Source organism: Hydra vulgaris, chromosome 13, assembly GCF_038396675.1.
Source record: "Hydra vulgaris chromosome 13, alternate assembly HydraT2T_AEP".
Lineage (NCBI taxonomy): Eukaryota > Metazoa > Cnidaria > Hydrozoa > Anthoathecata > Hydridae > Hydra > Hydra vulgaris.
Window position 1 is genome coordinate 16,476,472 of NC_088932.1, and position 24,619 is coordinate 16,501,090.

The following is a 24,619-nucleotide window of genomic DNA, read 5'->3' on the forward strand; positions in this document are numbered from 1 at the left end:
GTCTTCCGTTTTGGTAATCCCTTGATAAATATACTCTGCCGAAACAAGTCTAAACTGCCCCCGAACAGTCATCTAGGAGTGTACCAACTTAATTGCACATGTGGTGCATGTTATATTGGTGAAACAAGAAAAAAGATTTCCACACGAATTCAAGAACATAAAAATAATGTTACAAAAGCCAACTGGGATATATCTGGAATAGTAGAACATTCACAACATTGTAATGGTAAGACAAACTGGGAGAACCCTAAAACGCTTTCTGTTATTTCAAATAACTACACAAGAAAAATTTTTGAGGCCATTGAAATACAACGTGTACAATGTTCAAAACCTAAAGAAAACGTTTTAAATCGTGACAATGGCAATTTGGTGATGACTCACCATTGGAAACCATTTTTTGTAAAATTAAAAAATGTTGAATATCTGACGTTGCAATGACATCATTTGGTTACGTTTATTATAATTTTTAAATGGTTTTTTTAACGGTTTTATTAGTTTGATAATGGCTCTCACTATATGAGCCGAAATATTACTTAAAAAATAAATAAATAGTATGATACCGTATATGATGTTTTAATACTTATAATATTATTACACATAGTATTAAAGATGTCGCTTAAATTTTATATATATATATATATATATATATATATATATATATATATTTATCTCAAGTGGCTGCAGTTGGATTCCTTGTCTGTCCGTGGATAAAACATTTTTCAAAGCATTTCTCAAATCAACTTAAACCATGCTGTTTGCATGTTTCGACAATTTAAGTGTTTTAAATATGCCCTGAGCTAAACTAAAGAGCAAGTTACAAAAAAAATTCATTAATAAAAATTAAAAAAAAAATTTAATTGAAAGAGAAAATAAAAAAAAAGAAGCTTACAAAGCTAAAAAAAAAGTTATTTAAAAGCTTTAAAAAATTTGTTAGAAAAGGTCAAAGTTTTAAAGTTATGTAAATGTTATAGTAAAAGTAGTTAAAAATGTTGCTGCATTAACAGCGACTGAGTTAAAAATTCACTTGGCAGCTTTTGATAATATGCAACAATTCAATTCGAAAAGTTTAAACAAAAATAGTTTCAAAGTTAATTTTTGATGCTAAATAATTTGTTTTTGAAATTATTTACGTTTCTTGAATTGACGACTACTGATGGAAATGCGCTCCACAAATTTGCAGTTCTGTCTATAAGGAATTTGTGTCTTGGTATAAGCTTGGTTTGTTCTCTACTGAATTTCTTATTGTGACATCTGTGATTTTAAGAAAGTTTTATGTTTGAAAGTTCTACGTTTTCGATTTTATTGAAATTTTTAAATACTTGGATAAGATCTCCTCTTTGTCTTCTTTCTGACAATGTTGTTAAATTTAGTGTCTTTAAATGGTATTGATACTGCAGACTTCTTATGTTCTTTGCCATCCTTGTCATTCTGTACTGCACTTTTTATAATATGTCAATGTCACCTTTGTAGTTTGGTGACCAAGCTGGTACTGCAAACTCAATCAGCAGTCTAACAAAAGTTGTGTATAATTGCTTGACAAGATGATAATCTAAATGGACAAAGGTGTTTTTTATCTTCCCCATTATTGCATTTGCTTTTGATGAGCATGTTACTATGTGTTTCTTCCATTTCAGTGATGTATCAAAATTTACTCCAAGATCACGTTCATTTGTCAAATTGTTAATTTCTGATCCATTAACTGTGTAATTGAAATTTATGTTATTTTTACCGTAATGTATAACCACACATTTACCCTTGTTCAGTTTGATTAACCATTTTTCTGACCACTCTTTATATTATTTAAATCTCTTTATACTATTTTAGCATCTTCAATTAAATTTACTACTGATAAAATTTTGGTGTCATCTGCATATATTTTTACAGTACTTTTGATTTTCTCTGGTATGTCATTGATATATGGTACAAAAAGGAGTAGCCCTAGAATGGATCGAGTCACTAAAAGATTTGTGGTACATGATTTCTATTTCACAAAATCATGTTGGCATTTTGTGATTAGATTACAGTTGTCAAAATTTTTTTGCAGTTTATTTCTCATAACTCAAATATTTTGCATGCTATTGACGTTATTGACACAGGTCTGTAGTTCAATGCATTCAACTTACATCCTTTTTTAAAATTGGTGTCACATTTGCAGCACGCCACTGTAGAGGGAGGTTACTTGTGTTGTAAGATGATTTGTAGATTAATGTAAGTGGCAATGCTGACTTTGCACATTGCTTTAACAAAATAAGATGTAAATTGTCTGTACCACACACTTTGTATGTATTTATTGTTTCAAGTTGATTCAGAATATCCATGTAATCAATAAAGTTGTCATTTTTATTAAGTGTGTGACTTATTGGTTTATCTGCTATTACTGGCATTGTGTTGCTTTTGTTTTCAGAGGCACTATTAAACTGGCTGCTTAAAATATCTGCAATCTCATTTTGGTTAATTGTTACAATACCATTAGTGTTCAAAACTGCTTTAATTGATTGCTTTGTATTCCTCTGACTGTTTACATATTTAGAAAGAGGTTTTGGATTTGATTTTGATCTTATTATCAGGTTTCTTTCATAGTATTTTCTGGCTAATACAGCTTCTTTTGATACTAATTTTGTTATTGTTTTGTATGCTTTGACATTTTCTGCATCTTTCTATTTGGCTGCTAAATTTATGTATTTTAGATATTTTTTCATTCTTACTAATGGTCTAAGGTTAACGTTAAACCATTGATTTCTCTTGTGTTTGTGTTTTGTGTTAACATCATTTTTTGGTATATATAAATTACTCAGATAGTTTATGTTTAATATAAAAGTATCGTACATTTATTGTGTTGTTGATTTATGAAAACAGAAGTTCCAGTCGTCTGAGTTCACTTTTTCATTTATTTTTGTGTAGTCTCCTCTTGTGTAGTCAAATTTATATTTTGGTGTTCTGCTACTCTGTTTAATGTTTAGTTCAAGCTTAAATGTCAATACTAAGTGCCCTTTGTTTGTACAACCCAGGACTTCATGTGATTGTAGCTCATATATTCTATTACTATTGTTGGTAAATATCAAGTCCAGTGTGTTTTTTAATTGTGTTACTGACAGTTAAAAAGTTGGAATATTAACATGCTGAAATAAAAGTTTGTTGTTTAATATATCAGTAAATATGTGTTCCATTGAATTTTTACTACTCTTTACACCCTCAACATATTTACTATTCCAGATAATGCTTGGAAAATTAAAATCTCCTAGTATTACTACATCTGCATATATATTACCATCTACTTTATTTTTTGCACAATGTATAATTTGTCTAAGATCATTTGTGTCTATTTGATTGTTTGATCTATATATACATCCAGTGAGGTATTTGATATTTCTAATTGCAAGAACAGCCCATATTTGTTCTTTTTTGCTATCCTGATTACCAATACTTATTTCATATGATGTGAGGTTGTTCACTATGCACAAGGCAACTCCACCACCTTTTCGCCCATCAGATCTATTTTTCTTGTATATGCTGTAACCTTCTAACTGTACAATAGATAATTTTTGTAACCATGTTTCAGTGATTCCGGCTATATTGACTTTTTTTGATTCACACAAGATTTTATATTATTCCATTTTGTTGCCAAGTGGTGCTGCATTCATATATAAACATTGTAGGTATTTGTTAGTACTGCTCAGTTTTTTTCCGTTCTCAACATTACATTTAAACTTGACAAGTCCGTTTCAATGTATTGCATATCATAAGGGATCATCTGGTCTTCTTGCTGCATTTTTGTGTCTCTTAAATTTCTGAGCTCAATATTTTCATATTGCTCTGCTTGTGTCATATCTGGTGAAATGTAAATACCTTTGTACTGTGGGTTCGTTTTATCACCGAGTTTCTTTGCTTTGGCTAATATTGGGTTTCTCTCTGACTCGTCACTTAGTATAACTAATAATTTTTTCTTTTTTCTGGTTTTGGTGGTACAGTATTTATGCCTGCTGTTGCACTATTTTGAAATCGTTTTAGTCTTCTGACAAGCACTGGGTTGGTGGCTGCTCCTATATAGTTAAATATTTGACTAACTTGTTTTTCAGTTTCTGCTTGTTCTTCCTCATCGCTTCCAGTAACTGTCGCTGTGATACCTGATATAATTATGTTTTTTTTTCTTTTATCTCTGTCTTTTCATTCATTTATTGCTGTGTTTACTTGGTGTAGTTTCTCATTTTTTACTATTGATGACCATGTAACTGATCCGCTAGTAACTTTTTTTTCAATATATGCTTGTTTAGTTTTATTTTGTGTCATTTGTGATCTCAAATGTGCCTTTTCATTTTTCAGTTGGTTTATTTCTTTTTCATAATCTGATTTATACAAATCTAGAATACTTTTATTTGAATTTTTCATAGTCTGTATTTCAGATGCATTTTTTAAATCAGCTAGTGCTTTGTCTAACGTTGCTCTGGTTATATAATTTACCAAAATTTGGTCAAGCATCGCTTTGGTAATGTTTGTCATTCTTTTCTTATTGCACAGGAACTGAAAAAAAAAAAATTCAGTATCCAATCCAAAAATTCAATATCCAAATGTTTATGTTATGTAAACTTTGTTTCTTGTTTTTGTTAACGTAATAAAATTTTTTACTTAGTTATTGTTTTTTTTTTATCTCCACAAATATACGTCTGCCATCTTTAATAACAGCGCATAAAGTCTATATTAAACATCAAGTTTTTATTACTTTTTTCATTTGTTTTCGTTAATTAAAAAGACTAAATATTTCTTTGTAAAGAAAAAACTTCATTTATTCAACAAAGAATAAAATGGTTTTTAAAAAAGAATTTGCAACTCTTATGTTATATATATAACTCTTAAATTATCTTGTGTTATTAGGATGTTACTAGGGTGTATTTAGTTGAAAATAATATATATTTATAAAAATAAAAAAAGTTATATAAAATTGTCTTTGGTAATATAAATAAAATAAAAATGTTTGTTATAAACAATCGTTTGAAGTAGTTTGTTATTACTTAAAAGCATTTCATACAATGTATAATAATATTTAATTAAAAGTTGTTTTGAAATATCAAGTTACTTATCATATAAATAGTCATATATTACTGGTGATGATGCCAATTAGTTTCTGCACTACTGATATTGTCATTTTCTTGCTTATGATTGACCATGCCTTGAGCAATTTATGTACTGAATAATTAGTCTTGTCTGTTTTATGCAAATATCCTTTGCCAATACCCCTATATTTTTTGATGAGCAAAAATTGTAGGCATTTTGATGGATTGAGCTTTTCTGGTACAAAATTAACCTTTCTCAATTTGTGCCACTCCAAAGTTTCTTTAGCAATAATAATATTATACAGTAAATGCACTTGCTCAATTCTAAAACTCCTTAAAAATATCCATTAGGACTAATGGTAATGCATTCAAAAGGAATTGTACCACAAAGTAATTTTTGAAATAAAAAACTTTTTAAAAATTTCAACTTGTTAATCTTTATTTTAATTAAAAAAGAAATGAGAGAAAATATTGAATTAAAAAAAAAAAGTTATTTTCACTCTGCCCTACTTAACGTTGCACTCCTACTTAGCGTTGCACTCCCACTTAGCATTGCACTCCCACTTAGTGTTGCACTCTTACTAATAATGGAAATAGGTAATCTGAGAGTCATTAAATATTTTGAAAATAATTTTTTTTATAGGAATTTTTTTATAATTATTTTTCATTTGTTTCTTAATGTGCAGATTAAAAAAAAAATTTCAAATAATAATAGTTAACCAATAGTTTACTTAATTTAACATTAAAGCAGGTTTATTTATTACATTATTTTGTTTTTTATAACTTTAAATAACAAAGGTTTTAGGAGAATAATCTTAGTCAGTTCTTTAAAAAGTGTGCACCCGTAAAAATGAATAAAAGTATCTTACTATAGAGGCAGCTAGAATAATTTTTTACTTATAAAAAGTCAATTTGATGCATAAGATTTCTATCAAATAAAAAACTGGCTACCTCTATAGTAACATGATTCAATCTATTAATTTTTGTAGGCTGAATTAAACAAAAAGACTATCATGCAAAAACTTTTTTGACTTTTTTAAATTTTCAATCAATCTTATATATTATCAAATTGAAAATATTAAATTATATGTAGAAATTTGATTTTTATTGTTAGCAATTCAAAAATTTATTAAAAACCTAAGTTTTCTTTTTTAAACCGGGAAATTCTCCCTCTTAAAAAAGAAAAATTGAAAAAACCTTAAATAACCTTTTTTTAATTACAAAATACTAACCTTATTCTGTTTTTATTAAAGTTTGATGATTTATTTTTAATGTTATGATTTATGAATATGAAACAATAAGTTTAATAAACAGACAAATCACAACTCTTATGGGTGATTTTCACGTTATGTGTGAGACTCTAGTACAAATATTTTCAAATAAAAGGCGTCATAAAAATAGTATACTACAGATATACAAGATATATATTGCAAATATTATAGTAAGAGATGTGTTTGAAATAAAATAATATTTCTCTTAATAATATGTTTATTGCACTTACTAGTAAAAGAATTGATTAGTTGCGTTACATCTGTGAAGCGTACAAAACTATAAATTTGAATTGTAAACTTTGATTTAATATTTCTGCTGATTGGCTATGATTAGTTTAATGATGTTTTTTATTTTACAAACAACATGTTGATGTTTATAAAAAAAACTTTTATTTTTCCAAATTTCATCAACTTCATAAAAGTAAATGACAAATTTTGTTACGTGTGTGACACTGTACGAACTTTTAATGGTTTAATAAATTTACAAACAATTTATTTTTTATTTTTTTAACATAACTGAAATAAAGATTAAACTAAGTAGCATTTTTATTTTATAGTGGTTTTAAAGTTTCAACTTTTTAAGCTTTATTTCATCAGGGTTCATAGTTTCATTGTTCTTAACAAGGCATCAATCATTAAAAGCTATTTCTGTTTTAGCATTAATAAAGTTTATTTGAAAATCAGATGACTTTGAGTCACTTGATTTGAAAAATGACTTTATGTGTGGCCCAACTTTTTATAACTTTTTGTAGTCATTTTACCACAATATCATAAATTTTTTTTTAAAATTCGTTATTATTAAAATAGTTATGAAAATGCTTTTATGTAATTAAAACAATATTAAATATTTATTTATTTATTATAATAAATAGAAAATAATATACTGACATAAAAAATTGAAAAGTTTCAAATTTTAGTAACTGAAGAATTTAATACCAATATTTTTGCATACACTTTACAAAAACTTCTAAATGTATTTTAAAATGTAAATTTAGTTTGCTTATTGTAAAAATATGCAAAAAAATTGTTTGAAAAATTAACTCTCTGGTTTCACTAATTTGAGAATTGCCCTATTATATAGCTGATAATTTTTGATTATTTTCCTTCACTTCCTTCTTTATATGAAATTAAAGCTTATTCTTGTTCTTTTAGAAAATTAAGGTTTATAAAGAATATTAAAAATAAAAAAGTTAAAAAATGCAAGTGTTTAAAAGTATATTTTATATATAGTTAATGTGTTAATTTTCAATATAAAATATAGAGTTATTTTTGTTATTTTTTTAAGAAATAATCTTTTTGGTTTGATAATTCATATAAATTAAATTTATAGTACCTTCAACATTGGTTTGTTTTAAAAGGAAAGCTTAATTCCAGTGCCCAATTAGAGAAGGCATATTTGTTTTGTTTTAAAACTAATGACACAAAAGATAAAAGTCAGGTAAAATTGTTTTAATTTTTTTTAATTTTTAAGTTAGTCAATTTGTTACCCAAAATTATTATATTAGTTTCAGGTAGAAAAACCATTGCTGTTAAGCTATGAACAAAATTGAAACTTTGCTGCAAATAAAAGTTTCTGTATGTAGTGAACTAGGGTATTGTGATATCACTACCGAACTTTTGAAGTATCAAAAAACACCAAACTATCGGTAGTAATGATATTGAAAGTGCGATATCAAAAAACTCAATTTCAATATCGAGTGTTTAAAAGTAAAAACATTTTTTCCAATAATGAAAATTGTTCCCAACTACCAAAGTCACTTTTGCCACTACCAAACTCAATATCAAAAAAAAAAAAATTGGTGATAATTTTTAATTAAATTTATTTCAAATTTTTTGAAATAAATTTAATTAAAAATATTTTGTTCTAAATTAAAAAACTTCAGAGCATAATTATTTTACCTGAACATTTGACATTTTATTAAAATAAAATTTAAAATTATTAAAATTAAATATTTATTTTTATTAATAAAGTATAAAAAAAAAAACCAATCATCAATTGGTTTTTATTTCCCCGAGACAAAGTATGATCAAGCCTTGATACATACTTTGTCTCTGGGGAAATAAAAACCAATTTAAAAATGGTAATTTTTTAAAAAAAAATTTCAAAAGGCTCCAGCAATTGAAAAATGTCGTTCAAATTTGCATTTTTAAATTGTTGTAAAAAATATGAACAATCATTTAAGATAGTATATTTTGTCTTGTAGGTGGGCTAACCAGTTTACACTACTAAACACTTTCAAAAGATACCACTCTATACAGAACTTTTGAAAGTGTTGATATTGAAAAAACTTACTTTCAATTTCAATATCATAACTTCGGTAGTGACTGGTTAATAATACCGACCAGAATATAATACCAACTTTTCTCACTACCGCAATCCCATAGAGTGAACCTAACAATAGTAAATTTTGGAGTGTAAAGTTTTTACTTAAGTAATGATTTAGTTAAAGGGTTGATTTTTTCAACTTGGTTTAAATTCTTGAATTAACTTTAAAATAATATTTAAAAAAAAGCATTTATAATAAAAGGAGCCATGACAAATAAAAGGTGATAGAGGGTGGTAGAGGGTGGTCGAAGGTGGTGCTCTTTTTACCTTAGGAAACCACTTTTATAACATAATTTTATTCTCAGCACAGTTTAAAGAAAAAATAATTTTCAAAATTTATTAGCTTTCTAGACAAATTACTTTGAAAATAAACAAACAAAGAAACAAAAAAATCAACCCAGAAATGTCATATAATTTTTTTATAGAAAAACTTTGTAATATTATTGATAAAAGTAATTTTTTTTGCGTTAGCAAAAAAATTACTTTTAACAATAAATTGAAATTAAAATAGTTATTTAAATTTTTTCTATAGGATAGACGTTCCTTTGACAAGCTATTGCTTTAAGTTAGTTTCAGTGAAAATACAAGAATTTAAAGTCTATAAATATATTCACTGAGCATATGGGTGTATCCAACGCCCCGTACTTTCAAAAATAGATCTGTCCCTATTCTTAAAACTTTCTATTGGTTCTCACAAGACACTCTGTTAAATATTTTCAAAATTGAATGAGCTTGAGGGAGCCCATCTCAAGTCTGAAACTTGCAACAAGACCCTAAACAGAAGAAAAAAAAGTTTTTTAAATGTATGTCATTTGGGTTTCAAAAGTAGCAAAACTTTATAAAAATTTCAAAATTATCATTTTTTGTTAAAAATACCATTAAAAAAAACCAACAATAATTGTTAAAAATACCATCAACAAAAACCATGAAATAATGCTGTTTTTTTTTAATTTTTTGTTAAAAAATAATAATTTTTATGCAACGAAACTAATTTTTATGTAAAATATTTACTATTTTTGAAATTTTTATAAAATTTTGCTTCTTTCGAGACCCAACATGACATACAGTTTGAAAAACTTTTTTTCTGTTTAGGGTCTCTTTGCAAGTTTCAGACTTTTTCAGAAAGGTGACCTTAATCTCATTCAATTTTGAAAAAGTTTAACAGGGTGTCTTGTGAGAACCAATAGAAAGTTTTAAGAATAGGGGCAGATCAATTTCCAAAAGTATGGGGCATTGGATGCACCATACTGATTATTAAATAATGCATAACAAAGTTTATTAAATGATTGATAATTAGATGCCTTGGGGAAGTTAAGTCTCTCCAGAGTGTCATAACTTTGAGGAAGTTAAGTCTCTTGAGAGTGTCATAACTTTGAAGACATTAAGTTTCTCCAGAGTGTCATAACTTTAAATAAGTTAAGTCTCTTCAGAGTATCATAACTTTGAAGAAGTTAAGTTTTTTCAGAGTGTCATTTAGAGATTTAACCTAGTAACATTGTGTATATTTCTTGTTTAATCTCTTCAATCACCTCATTTATTATTTGATTTTAAAAAATATGACTTTATTTTCAAGGGTATTATTAACATAGATTGCTTTGCTTTCTAATCTTGCTTAGTGAGAACAATTTGAATTTTTATAACTTATTAGCATTCAATTAATGTTTGAAGGCATTTGGAAATTGTATTTGGAAAATAATTTATAACATATTAACTTATTATTGAGGTAAAAAAAGTTTGAATGAAATAAATTAATTTGATAATTAAAAATCATTTCTCCAAGTATGTACATAGAAAATGTCAATTGTGAATAAATACCTTAAAGTTTTCTTAAAAACCCAAAATCAATTTCATTTTTGATGGTGTTGACAAGTCAGCATCTTTTTCAAAATATGTCCATTATGTGTGTATTACAATTTTTAAAGTCTCGAGTAACATAGACCTTAAAATAGTAATTATTCTACTAAATTTATTTTAAATATAAATTCACCTGAGATGAAAATTTTGTAATCATTCATTAAATCTTATTGTTTTACCATTTATAAATGTTATTTTGTGGGTAACATAGTTTGAAGTATTTTGAGAATAATGTAGCTGTTCTAAATCAATTTAAAATAATGGAAAACTTTATATTTGAGTGATTTCTTAAAATTATGTAAATATTTTGAGCAACCCTAAATATCAACTAATTGCCTACAAATTTTTACCGTCCTTGATGGACAGCGCTCTTCTTCATATCCTGCAACTTCAGGGGCTCCTCAAGGTTCAGTCCTTGGCCCTATACTCTTTAATTTACATTAATGATCTTCCAGATATTCTCACGCGAACCTCCAACCATTATCACATCGTTGTAACGTTGCTTCTCATTCTCTTTTCTACAAATTCTATAATGGGCACTACTCTAAAGAGCTAGTGTCTATTGTGCCATCTACTGAAATTTATTCTCGTGTTACTCGTCATTCAATTATGTCTCATCATTTTTCTGTGACTGTTCCTAAGTGCTCCAAAAACTCTTATTTGTCTAGTTTTTTTCCTCGAACATCAGTTCTTTGCAATTCGCTTCCTTCATCTTGCTTTTCTGATTCATATAGTTTGCAATCTTTCAAGTCGTCTGTCAGTTGTCATCTTGCTCTACAAACTTCATCTTTTCTCTTCCAGTAACTTCCAACTCTAATAGTGGTTGCTTGCAGCCTTGTTGGAAGTGAAGACGTAAAAAACAGAAACAAAAAAAAAAACTCAAATATTAACCTTTTACCAATGCTAAAAGTTAATGATAAAGAGACATGCATCTGCACACTTTGCAATGGATGATCTACTTTATTTTTAGAAGTTTTATAAATCAAGGAGTTACAACCCTCAGAATTAGGAAAAATGAGGTCGGCAATAATTTGCTGACCTCATTTTGGTCATCAGGTAAGCAAAAAAAACAAAGATACAAAGATCTTACCATAAAACATGGAAACATTGTCAGCAATTTTTTGCCGACAATGTTTCTATGCTGACCCTACTTCCTATAACTTTGATATTTCTCTTAAAATAAAGTTAATTAGCAAATTTTATTATTTTTATAAATTATATAAATCATGTTTTGGTTATTATTGTGATTAAAGTATTATATTTAAATCCACTAAAATTTAAAAAGTTTTTTTTTGAGACGATCTTGATAGATGGAAAAATGCTAATAAGTTTTATCATCTATAACAAATTTAATTAGTTTAAGTGGTTTTCTTTTTTGAATCTGATTTATTTGCATTGAAAGTTTTATAAAAAAACCAAGAAAAATTGTTATTTAGATCTTCACATTAAAGATCTTCACTTTATACAAACTTTATGTTTAATTAAGAATTTTCTATTTAAGATCTTATTTTAAGGAGAGGAACTCAAAAATGATGGCTTAAACACTAAAAAATTAAAGTTTATATATGAAAATTTAGTTTTAAAATAATGTAAAGTTTTTTGTAAGTTTTTTGATGCCCCGTACAAAAAATGTTTATCTTTAAAGTTTACCCAGCTTTCTTTAATGCTTTGTTGATCAATTTCACTGATTTTGTATTGTCTTCCTGTGACAGTTGTTGGAATATTAGTCATTAAGAATAAGTTTGTTGATGGAACCCAGCACATACCATCTCCAGAAGGCCGATAATATGACCTTGAAGGGTAAAATAGATGCATGAATCTAACTTGAAAGTCTTGATTTCAGCATCAATATACTCCACTAGTCCAATCCATGGGTTGTTATTATAAATCAAACATGCAAACATTTCAATGCTCATACTAGGCAAGCAATCTTTAATAATCTCATCAGTTTAAAAATTAAAAACAAATGAATACTCTTTTTATTCAGAAACAGTTCCAATTTTTGTGTTACTTTTTGGAATGAAGTTGTAATAGATGTGGGTGCTTAGTTAAAAAAATGCAAGAATTAAATGTGTATAATTTTTTTTTCATTATAACTTGTTATAAATTTTTTTTTATTATATACTTGTTTCTCCGCGCAGCGGCCTTGTTTGTCAAGGTTCGTGGTTCAGAGTCAGAGAGTTGTGAGAGGGTTATAACCACTATTAAGTAGCCTCCCCATCTGTAGTGGCCTTCTCGGCCTTGAGGAATAACAAAGGTGAATAACAAAAAAAAAAAAAAATTTTTCTTAATTTTTTTATAAAACTTTCAATGCAAATAAATCAGTTTCAATAAAGAAAACCTCTGCAATTTTTTTGTAATAAAGAGTTAGCTATATATTGAACCATGGAAAAAATTTTAAGAATCATATTTTTTAGGCATCTCAAGGTATACTTTTTTTTGTACGGGGCATTAAAAAACTTATGGATCAAATCATTATATTTCAACCAATTTAAAGAAAACTTTGTGGGGCACCATCTCTGATTTTCCTGATTTTTACATATTGTTATGTGCATCATGTAGATAGGTTAAATTTGAAATTTCAGACTTCCAAGTAGGTGCAGAAATTATAGCCTTACAAACATGACACAGTGGCCCCCCTCGATTTACATAGTATTTGGAGTGAAGTTTTCTTTCATTAATATGAGCTTGTATTCCAAAAATCATCAAAATTTGAGATGACATGGCGCCAAGCATAAATTGAATTGAGCTGGAATGACCCTTTATTCAACTACTTCATCTTATTCATTTTATTCTATAATTTTATTTATTTAATTTATTAATTTATTTTTCTTATAAATTTTTTATTATTTCTTTTGTTTTTTTATTTTAAGCATTGATTTTGTTGATTTATTTTAATCACTTTTATAACAAGTTAGACCAGTAATTTTTTATTTATTTATTTTAAATTCAATTCAAGTTTGTAGGTTCAACTGAAATCACATTTCCTGGTGGATCAGTGGTTTTACTAAAATCATCAAAGACAAAGTTTACATTCAAAATTTTGTTCAATAATACAAAATTCAACTTTAAAGTGAGTGACATTTAAGTTTGACACATCACATATATTTATTCTTATTCTTTTTTTTATTTGAATTTATCTCAAATCTTTCTTAAAAATTTTCCTAATTTTAAAAATTGTTTTTAATTATATAATATATAAAATTGTTTAAGTAGTTATAATTAAATAATCTATGTTGTTATTATATGGACTTTAGAATTGATGTGTCATGTGAAAATGTATAAGCCCGCAGCAGCAGGCTATTTCAGTGTGAGGACACAGGGATTATCTAAACATGTGTTAATCTAAAACTGTTTCATACAGTTTATATTGTTAATAACTTAAAATGTGCTTAAAATAAAATGAAGTAATTAAATAAAACTGTTCTAATTAATAAATTAAAACATCATAAAACTTCATATTTGCTCAAAAACATGCTATATCTATAAACCCAAACGAGTAAAATCAAAGCAAAAAAATATTAGATACCACGTTTTTTCCAATTTACTGCTTTTTAAATAAAAAAATATTAAATTCCACGTTTTTTCTAATTAACTGTATTTTGATCTAGCGTACTATTAAAAATTTAAGTATAGTTAATTTTTTCATTCAAACGGTTTTCAAATTGGCGTTTCATTCAATTTTTTTGTTTAAATTGTTTTGTAATAAAAAGTGAGAGAAGTAAACACAGTTTAATAAAGCAAATTGTATTTCTTTAAGTATATGCTTAAATTATTTTTTTTGAAAAAAATTTTTTTTTAACAGAAGTAAAATAATAAATTTTTTTAAATTTAATATGGGTTTAATGTTTGCAGAAAATCACTGATTTAATGAAAATAAAGTTTTTACTTTTGAAATTACTTTCAAGAAACAAAAAATAATTAACTAGAAAACCTATAATAATTATTAATTATAGTAATAATAGTTATACAATAGTTAAGTAAAAACTCTATTCAATTACGATTACGATTTAAATAAAACTTTCTTACTCCCTTGTACTATGTTCTAAATCTGATATTGTTGTTGTAGCTAGATTTACAATTAACTTTCAGGAATGGTCCTCACTTTGCCACTGTATATTACGGGCGTTGCTGCAATTAAGTATATAATTATTGAGAGTTAAAATTCTTTCAATTTTTTTTTTTTTAATTTTGAATTTCAATTGCAAAATTAGCATATTATGCAAAAAGCTTATTATGTGTCAGCAACATCTAAGATATAAATAGAAAGATTTGTATGGCTAACTTATGCGAGTCTTTGAGTATATTAAGTAAATTAATTAGTTGGGTAACTTAACTGTAGAAACTTAACTATTTGTTTTGATTTAGTTTGTAGGTAAGTTTACTGTGATATAATTTTATCCATTTAGTAAATCAAACTAAAGATAACTTAAAAATATTAATGGCATCTATGCAGAGATTTAAAGTAATTTAAAGGTCAGGCCTTGCTTTAAAGTGTTATGCCTAGAGTAATTTACCTAAGCCTTTAGCAATTTTATGTAAGCAGTAAGCAATTTTAGTTAAGCGACTTTTTATCATTTTTTAACTTTTAAATTATTCTATAAGTGGTAAGATAAAGGAAGTAATTATTTTAAAAAAAATCTTATTTTTTAAATGATGTTTATGTAAAAATATTTGTTACTAAAGTTTGAATGACAATTATGTTAGATATTAGCGCTATTTACTAAGGAAAAAAACTCAAATAAAATTAAAAATTTAATTCTATTTTGTTTTTATTTTATTGTAATGATTGGTTTTTTCGCTTGAAAAACGCCAATACATTAAGCTTGAAGCAAAGATCATAATAATGTAATTAAATTCTGATAAAAAAATATATGATTTAATTTAAAAATAATTTAAGAAAAATATATAATTTTATTCTAATAAAAAAAAAAAAGAAATAATTTAATTTAGATTTAAAAATATATAATTTAATTTTGATTTAAAAAATATATTTAAGTTTATTAAAATTAAATTTAATGCTTGGTTTTAACTTAACTGTCAATTTTATTAAAAAATATTATTAAATACTGTTCAATATTTAAATTTTCTTTGTTCTTAAAAAATTTGCTCAATTTTATCACAATTGTTTTTCTGTTTTTTTTTCTAAACATAATTTAACTCAAAATTAATTTTTTAATAAACAGCTGCATCAAATTAATGGTAAATTAATGGTTTTGACTTTCGTCCAATACGCAAATGTTGGACAAAAGTCAAAAGTAATTAAAAGTGACGTATGTGTTGGCGTAAGAATCACTTTTTTCCTTCCGTGCTTCCCAAATGCAACAAACTATATATATATATATATATATATATATATATATATATATATATATATATATATATATATATATATATATATATATATATATATATATATATATATATATATATATATATATATATATATATATATATATATGTATATATATATATATATATATGTACATATATATATATATATAATCTTAAATATATATATATATATATATATATATATATGTATATATATATATATATATATATATATATATATATATATGTATATATATATATATATATATACATATATATATATATATATATATGTATGTATGTATGTATGTATTTATGTAAATATATATATATATGTGTATATATATATATATATATATATATATATATATATATATATATATATTTATATATATGCACACACACGTATTTACAGTCACGATCAAAAGTTTGGAACATTGTATAAAAAAACACAATTTTCATTAAATTATTCATTTATTTTATCAAAATATATTAGTAACGATGATAATTGACAAAAATAATAACTTTGAACTATTAGTAAAGGTTTTATGAATTTAATATTTGGTATGGTGTCCTTGAGCTTTCAAGCAATTAGCTAGGCGGGTAGTCATAGAATGAATGAGTTTTCTCAAATATTCAGGAGTCATAAGTTTAGTCCATACCTGCTTAATTTTTTGTTGAAGATCATCTGAAGATGAGGGTCGCAGTTTCTGGACTTCATTTTTGAGATAGTTCCAGCAGTTTTCAATGGGATTGAGGTCCGGTGAATTACCAGGTCAGGGGCCAATGACATCAACCCCATTCTCACGTAACCAACTGCTTACAAACTTGGCCCTGTAATAGGGTGCTCCGTCATGCTGAAACTTGTTGGTATTTGTGATGTTCATGAATAATTTAAGTTTTTCTTGAAGTATATCAAGATAAACATGGCTATTTATTGTGGTGTTAGGAGGCATAAACCATAAACCGCCACTTTGATTTGCTGTAATGGCATCCCATATCATGATTTTAGGGCAATGTTTTACAGTCAAAAGCAAATATTTGGGGTTGTATTATTGACAAGGTGGGCGCCTAACGCTTGTAGAACGACCACCAAATTTTTCAATTAATGATTCGTCGCTAAATATTACATTCTCCCAATCTTCCGCTGACCAGTCCTTGTATTTCTGACAGAAGGCTAGACGGTCTCTAATATTTTTTTGAGAAAGGCAAGATTTTTTTGCTGGAACATGGCTCTTTAAATGAAATTGTTTGCACAAACGTCTTCTTATGGTCACAACACTTGGTGCAACACCTGTGGGGAATACCTCAGATGAAATTTCAGAAGCACTGGCAAATGGATATGCTTTTGCATAAGGATGCATGCAATTATCTGCCCTTTGAGTAGTTACCTTTGGTCGTCCAGTTCTAGCTTTGTTTTTAAAATCACCAGTTTCATGATATCTCTTCAATGTTTTTATAATACAGCTATGTGTTACATTAAAACGTGCAGCAATAGAAGTCAGTGTCAATCCTTGTTCACGTAGAATAGCAATCTGAGCACGTTTTTCTGTTGTTAATTCATTAGTTCTTCCCATAATTGTTATTTTAATTTTTTGCTAAAATAACAACAAACTTTGACTAAAACAAATTTAAATGTTTATAACATAAATTATGCATGCATATAATATTAATACTTAAAATTTTCAATTAAAAAAAACATATTTAAACACAATTTTCAAATTTTATGAAAATTTTTTAAATGTTCCAAACTTTTGATCGTGACTGTATATAGTACTTGGGAATTTTTTCATTAGGGCAAGTAAACCAATTAATAAATGTCAAATTAAATTAACTACAGCCTAAGAGAAAACTCTAAAGGGGAATTATTAATAATCAACTTTTACTTATTCTTAAATTAAAAGTATTTGTTTAAAATACAAGAGTTCAACATCTGAATGTAATATAAATGCAAATTTTATAAAAAAATGCAAATAAAAGTAAATTGGCAAAAAAGAAATTTAAAAATCATTAACTTACTGTATAAAATAAATTTGTTTTTTCTTATATTTTAAAGTAACTTCTTTAATTACAAATATTTTCAGGCTTATGATGATCAAACAAGACAGCGCTGGATATATGCTTTTTGCAATTTGGTGGGCAAGGTACGTTTGTTGTGTATTAGAAATTTAAATAAGTATATATATATATATATATATAATATATATATATATATATATATATATATATATATATATATATATATATATATATACACATATATATACAGACTTCGGCAGGAGTAAATAAGTGCATGAGCTATAAATAGCCCATCTAAATCCGTTTTCATGGGCTTTGCAGGCAGCCTGATAGTCTAGCACGGGCTTTTTTGAAAAATTAAAATTATTTTGATTTGATGAAATTTTTTTTTATTCTGAAATTTTATTTTGTTGATTCTGAGCCAGGTATAGTAAAAATTTTAATTGTCATAATAAATGTTTTTTCAGCGATAAAAAGAGAGTAAAACGACTTGCAAAAAAAAAAAAAAACCTAACATTTTTTTAAAATAAGTTTTTGTATTTAATTTTTATTTGATAATTTAGTTGTTAGTTAAATAATAAATAAAAAGCAATATTCAAATGGTTGAATATAATCAATCGTTCTAATAAAATAACATTATATAAAAGTTATATAAAAGTTATACATTATATAGTTGTTTTATATAGACAAATGGTCTTAATTATATTATTATAAATGTTCATTCATTTTTCTTGTTCTTTGTGAATGAAAGTGTCATCGTATACAAAAGTTTCTATAATTGCTTTATTAACAAGTAGGAGAGTAACAAATCTTTTAAAAAGACTTTATTAATTAAACTTTGAATAGTTGGATACTTGTAAAGTTAAAAAAATAGTTTTTTGAAGTTACACTGCAGTTTTTATCTTTTGCTCAGAGTTATTAGTGTGCGCTCTACTTTTTTGTTATTATGTTTTTGTTTCGGTTTTGTTTCTTGATTTTTATTCATTTTTAAAAAATGGCATAAAAACAACCTTCACAACCATCACGTTTCTTTATTCAAGCATCTTGACGTTTGCTTAAAAAATTTTGCTATGAATGTAGCAATTTCGCAAGATCTATTTGAGTATTAATATATTGACTTATTAAAATAATCGAATATAATATGACATTTTTTATTGGGTTTCTTTAGTTGACTCATATTTCTTGTGCTTTGTTAATGAAATTAAATTTTAAAAATTTAACCGGATATCTATAAGCTATAAAGATAGTGACAATTATATTGAAATCTTTTTTTAAATAAAACTTGAACCAAAGAGTTCTGTTCTTTTACAATTGGTTTTCAACTGTTCAGACTAAAATTTTATTTATTACTACCATTTCCGTTCAATTTACTATCATACTCTTTTATGAACTCCTAATTGATTTTATATTCTTTTCAGAAATTAGGAGAAAATATATGTTATATAATATATCCCTAAAATTTTAAATTATAATATAAGTTAAAACTTAAGGTAATCTTTTTTTTTAATTTCTAAGAGACTTAGTACAAATAGATTTTTTAAGATTCTGGTATATATACTTCTTAAATATATTCTTCTTATATAATATAGGAATGTATAAAAAAAAGCGTTATGAATTAAAAAAAAAACAAATCTTCTTTACATTTTTTTATGAATAAAACCAATAGAAGGGTATTAAATACAGTATTATTTTATATATCTGGTTTATTGCTTTAAAATATATTTAAAAAGAATTAAATATAGCGCAAATATTTTATTCATACAGAAGGAATATATATAGTTATATATTATTTATATATATTCATTTTAAATTAATTATTCCAAAATATCTTCAATTTCAAAATTGAACGCAGTTTCTTCACTTTCACTTGATTCAGGTGTTTCCCATTTACTTTCACTGCTCAAACTATGGTAATTAATTTTGTCCTTGTTGTCATTGTTTATTAATATTGTAGCAGGTTGAATTATTGTTGAATTATTGAATAAATTGTTTATTACTATTGTAGCAGGTTTATTACTATTGTAGCAGGTTGAATTATTGGATCGAAAATAGCTGTTTGCCGTTTTTGTAAAAATATATCATTAACCCGTTTGATTAGATTTTTCCTATCATTATCACTAAAATTTGGGTCATTGATTTTAATAGTCAAGATAGCGTTAAGTGTTTTATGGTTGATTCTGAGTCTTTGGTCTAGCATAAGCATCGTCAGAAGACTAAAGGCTCATTCCACTGATAAGTTCGATAAGCATATGATTAACTTGCTATTTTGCATAAATTTGGGTACTCAGTCCATTGATTTTTTAAAGTATGGCTCCATATATTGCTCGCAAATATTTAGCTCGCGAAGAAATTCTTTTTTATACTGAATACAGACCTTACTAGGGCTAGCAAAACCAGTAAACCGGTTTACTGGTCACCGGTAAATTGGTTAAAAATTATGTTTAAATTTACCGGTAATTTTCAAATAATTTACTGGTAATTCGGTAAAATTTTATGGAAATTCTAAATAAATTATTAGTAGTATTTTTTTCTAACTAAAAAGAAAAATTCTACAAAAAAGCTAACTTTTTTACATATTATAAAAAAACAGTTGAAATCGCAAAAAATTAAGAACTTTATAATGGAAAAGTATTTTGTTTTCTTACAATATTACAATATGCATTTCTTAAAAAAAAATACAGCCTACTTGATTGATTTTTCTTAAATTTTCGTTTTTTAATAGAAAAAGAAAAATATTTTTCATAGAATTAGGATTTGTTTGTGTAGTTTATTTATAATTACATTCAGTTTATTTTGTGCTCGCGTCCCATCTGGTTACAGTTAAAGGTGACATTTTATTTAATTTAAATAGTGCGTTAGTGAGTTTTTTTTTAATTATTTGGTTTTTTGCACTGGATGATAAAATTATTAAGTATCATAAAAAAAAAATGAAAATAAACACAAAACATAACTTTGAAAATAAAGCAAATAATCTATATTTTTATTGTGTTGAGTAAGTATTTCACAAAAAGTCTTTAAAATTATATTATAGAATATATTTGTATTGTGTTCCAAAATTTACATATTGAATTTTTTTAAAAAAATAGCCTTATCTATGGTGTCTACTGGATCCGGACAAAATTAATTGTGGAATCATTTTCTACGTACGAAAGCTGGTGATTTAGCTATATGCAATGTATGCAAAAAAAATATAAAATGCTCTGGCGGCAGCACAAGTGGTTTGCACAATCACCTTATCAGAAAATATAAAATTAATCTGCTAAAAAGAGTTCAACATGATGATGCAGAAGCTAGCTGTTCTAATATCAATACCACAACTTCCGTTACGAATGATACAAATTCTAGATCAAAAATTTCTGATTATTTCAACATTATTAAAACAATTGATGGCTCATTTCCAGCTGTTTTAGCACGACTGACAGCACGAGATTGTTTATCATTATGATGTGCAAAAAGATTTGCACATCATACGATCTTCAATTATTATTTAAATCCAAAGGATATGATTGCCCAAAGTCTCCAAAAACAATTGAGAAAATGGTGTTGCAGTACGGTGACAAAATCCAAAAAACAAATCGTTACAGAATTATCAGAAAGAATAGCCCGTGGTGAATTATCTCTCAAAAATCGAAGGTTTATGAATGTGAATGTCCACTCTTATGATAATGTATTTTGGAATCTCGGATTGGTTAGGATTAAAGGATTGATGCCTGTTGAAAAATATATAACGTATCTTTAAAATACACTTAAAGATTTTAGTATTGCGATAGAAAATATAATTTCCATTACTATGGATGGGGCCGCCGTAAAGAAAAAGGTAGGCAGATTACTGGACATAAATCATCAACTTTGTTTAGCCCACGGCATCCAGTTATCAGTAATTAAGGTGCTGTACAAAAGATCTGTTTCGGAAAATATTTCCATAGAAAATCAAGAAGTGGCTATTACAGAATTTGAACATGGTGAAGATGAAGAGGACGATGTAATGGAAGATATTGGGGTTTTTGACGTTATTGAGGATACATCAACTACTGATTCATCAATTCAACATAAAAGTATAGGTCCAATAATAACAAAAATTCGAAAAATTGTTGTCATGTTCCGTAGATCACCAACAAAAAATGACATCCTCCGAAAACATGTTAAAGATGAATTTAAAAAAGAACTTACGCTAATCCTTGACACAAAAACACGGTGGAGCAGTATGTTGATAATGTTGGAAAGAATTTATGAGATTAAAAATTGTGTTCGTAAGAGTCTAATCGATATCAAATCTGATATAGATTTATCAGAAAATGATCTCAATGTTGTATCAAATATAATACCTGTTAAAGTAGCTGTGGAAGCTCTCTGTTCAAGGGACATGAGTCTATATGTTGCAGATTTGACAATTAGGTTCATGTTGGATGAACTAAGTAACCAAAATAATTTCTTAAGTAATGAATTGAAACAAGATTTAATATTTCGAATAAGTGAGAGAAGAACCGTATATTCTGATATATATTCATATCTTCATGAACCATGTCCACGTACAGCTTTAAATAATGAAAATAATTATGGCGTGTTTAATACAACAAGTAAATTGGTTATGGAAAAAAATATTGTAGAAATCATTCAACAGTTTTTAAAAAACGATTCCGAAACTACTGAAGCTGAAGTTGTGCAAGTGTATGAAATTGAATCAACTAGTGAATCTACGGTTTTATCAGCAGTGGCGACATCAAGTCAAGCAATGTCAATGAAGGAAAAACTTGATTTAGTAATTAAAAAAAAAATTATAACTATTGCTCACGAAGAGATTAGTGATCCAAAGACAACATCCGGTCTTTTAAATATAGTCAGGAAAGAAATGGCGTATTTCAAGGAACAAAATATTAAAGAAAAATATTTAAACAAACTCTAAAAGTATATTTCAGCAGTTCGCCCAACCAGTGTAGAGTTGGAAAGAGCTTTTTCTGCAGCAGGTTTAATTGGCACAAGGTACAGAACAAGTTTAAACGACAAAACGACAGAACAAGTTTAAACGACAAAACAAAAGTTTTAATGTGTTTTTTAAGAGCTTACTTCAATAAACAATTTATGCTCCTTGAAAAGAATTGATAATATTAATTATTTTTATTTTAAAAATGATGTTTTCTTTATGTTTATGTTTGTTTATGTTTATGCTAAAATACAAAAATGTTAATATATAATAAATGAATTAATTATATTTTATTATATAAAAAAAATCTTTTTGATTGTTTAATTTGTTTATTTTTAACTAGCATGGACCTGTAAACTGATGCTGTTTTACTAATAATATTCATTTGTTATGCTTTTTGTTGTTTTCAGTGTTTAGATTATTACTATTTAAGCCTTTAGAAAACAAACCGGTAAATTACCGGTCACCCGGTAATAATTTTTTTTATACCGAATTACCAGTTTTTCAAAATATCGGTAAATTTACTAGCACTAGACCTTACATCAAAGCTTTATAACAAATGATGTTTCATTTTCCACGATTGTTTCCTTTTCACAAACTTCATCTTTACCCCAACTCAAATATGTTGCTAGTGTAACTCTGTTACTGGAAGATACCATTTTCTTTACTGAAAATTTACTTTTTAACTTGAAAATTTGATTAACTTGAAAACTTGAATAACTTGATAACCTGAATAACTTGATAGCTTTATATCAGACACTCAATTTATACTATGAAAATCGATTAGCAGTCTGTTGATTATAAATTAGATATTTGATTTTTAATAACGAGTTACATAACTAGTAAAATACTAGTTTTACTAGTTATAACTAATTATAACTAGTTATAACTAGTTATGTAAAACAAACAGTTTTACAAAATTACTCTATTTGAGAAGTTTTTTAAAAAATAACTAAATAAAAACATAAAAATATTTAACTTTATTTTTACTAAAAATGTTTGTTTTGCCCAGGCTTTATTTTGCCTGTGTACACTGATTTACACAGGTGTGGAGGCGGGCGCGGGCTATAGCCTGCTATTCCTGCCGAAGCATATATTTATGCATATACATATCTTTTAGCACAACACAACAGTATTCACCCTTAACTCTTCTCCGAGGCACCTGAAATTTTATAATAATACACATATTAGCTCTTAACCAAAATTTTAATTAGCTCTTCACTAAAAACATAATGTTTTTATTAAACAAAAAATGTTGCCTAAGTTTTAAAAAGGATTTGCAATAATATGTAACATTCTGGTTCTAAACAGGTTTCCAAGCTATTCTGAAATGTTCCAGAGCATTCAGCTACTTTCCTGAATATTCTGGAAGATTATAGAAACCTTCCAGATCCTGCCAGAACATTCTGTATCCTTCCAAAATATTTGTTGAAGACAAGAATATTCTGAAATGTTCTGTAAGATACTGATTGTACTACAGGATAATGGAAGATTCTGGAAAGATTCTGAAAACTCTTTAACCTAGAAGAATGTTTTTGAAGATTCCTGAAGGATCCCAATCTGAATGTTTTAGAAGGTTTTTATGGTGAATATAATGACATAGTATGTGAGGTTTGCATATCAATTAGGCTAATATTGGTGACACTTTGGTTGCTCACGAGCCTACTTAAGCATAAAAAAACAAAGAAACAAAAAAACACAATCTTATATATAAATTGCATTGGAGTGAAATTGCTTCTTGGTCATCAATTGAGACATTTTCTATGTCTCTTCTATCCTATCAAAGTCTCTTCTATCCTATCAAAAACATTTTGCACATTTAAGATCATTCTCATGGTATGAGAAA

The 24,619-nt window shown here is 26.5% G+C and overlaps 1 protein-coding gene across 4 annotated transcripts in view; it reads left to right on the plus strand.

Annotated features, from left to right (window-relative positions):
- Positions 1-24,619, plus strand: part of LOC100199803 (uncharacterized) — a 111,751-nt gene that overhangs the window by 3,755 nt on the left and 83,377 nt on the right. For all 4 annotated transcript variants that reach the window (XM_065816476.1, XM_065816478.1, XM_065816479.1 and 1 more), the window contains exons 3-5: positions 7,650-7,757; positions 13,459-13,572; positions 17,918-17,977. In XM_065816476.1, the coding sequence (XP_065672548.1) occupies positions 7,650-7,757; positions 13,459-13,572; positions 17,918-17,977 (282 nt within the window). The remainder of the gene's footprint in view (positions 1-7,649; positions 7,758-13,458; positions 13,573-17,917; positions 17,978-24,619) is intronic.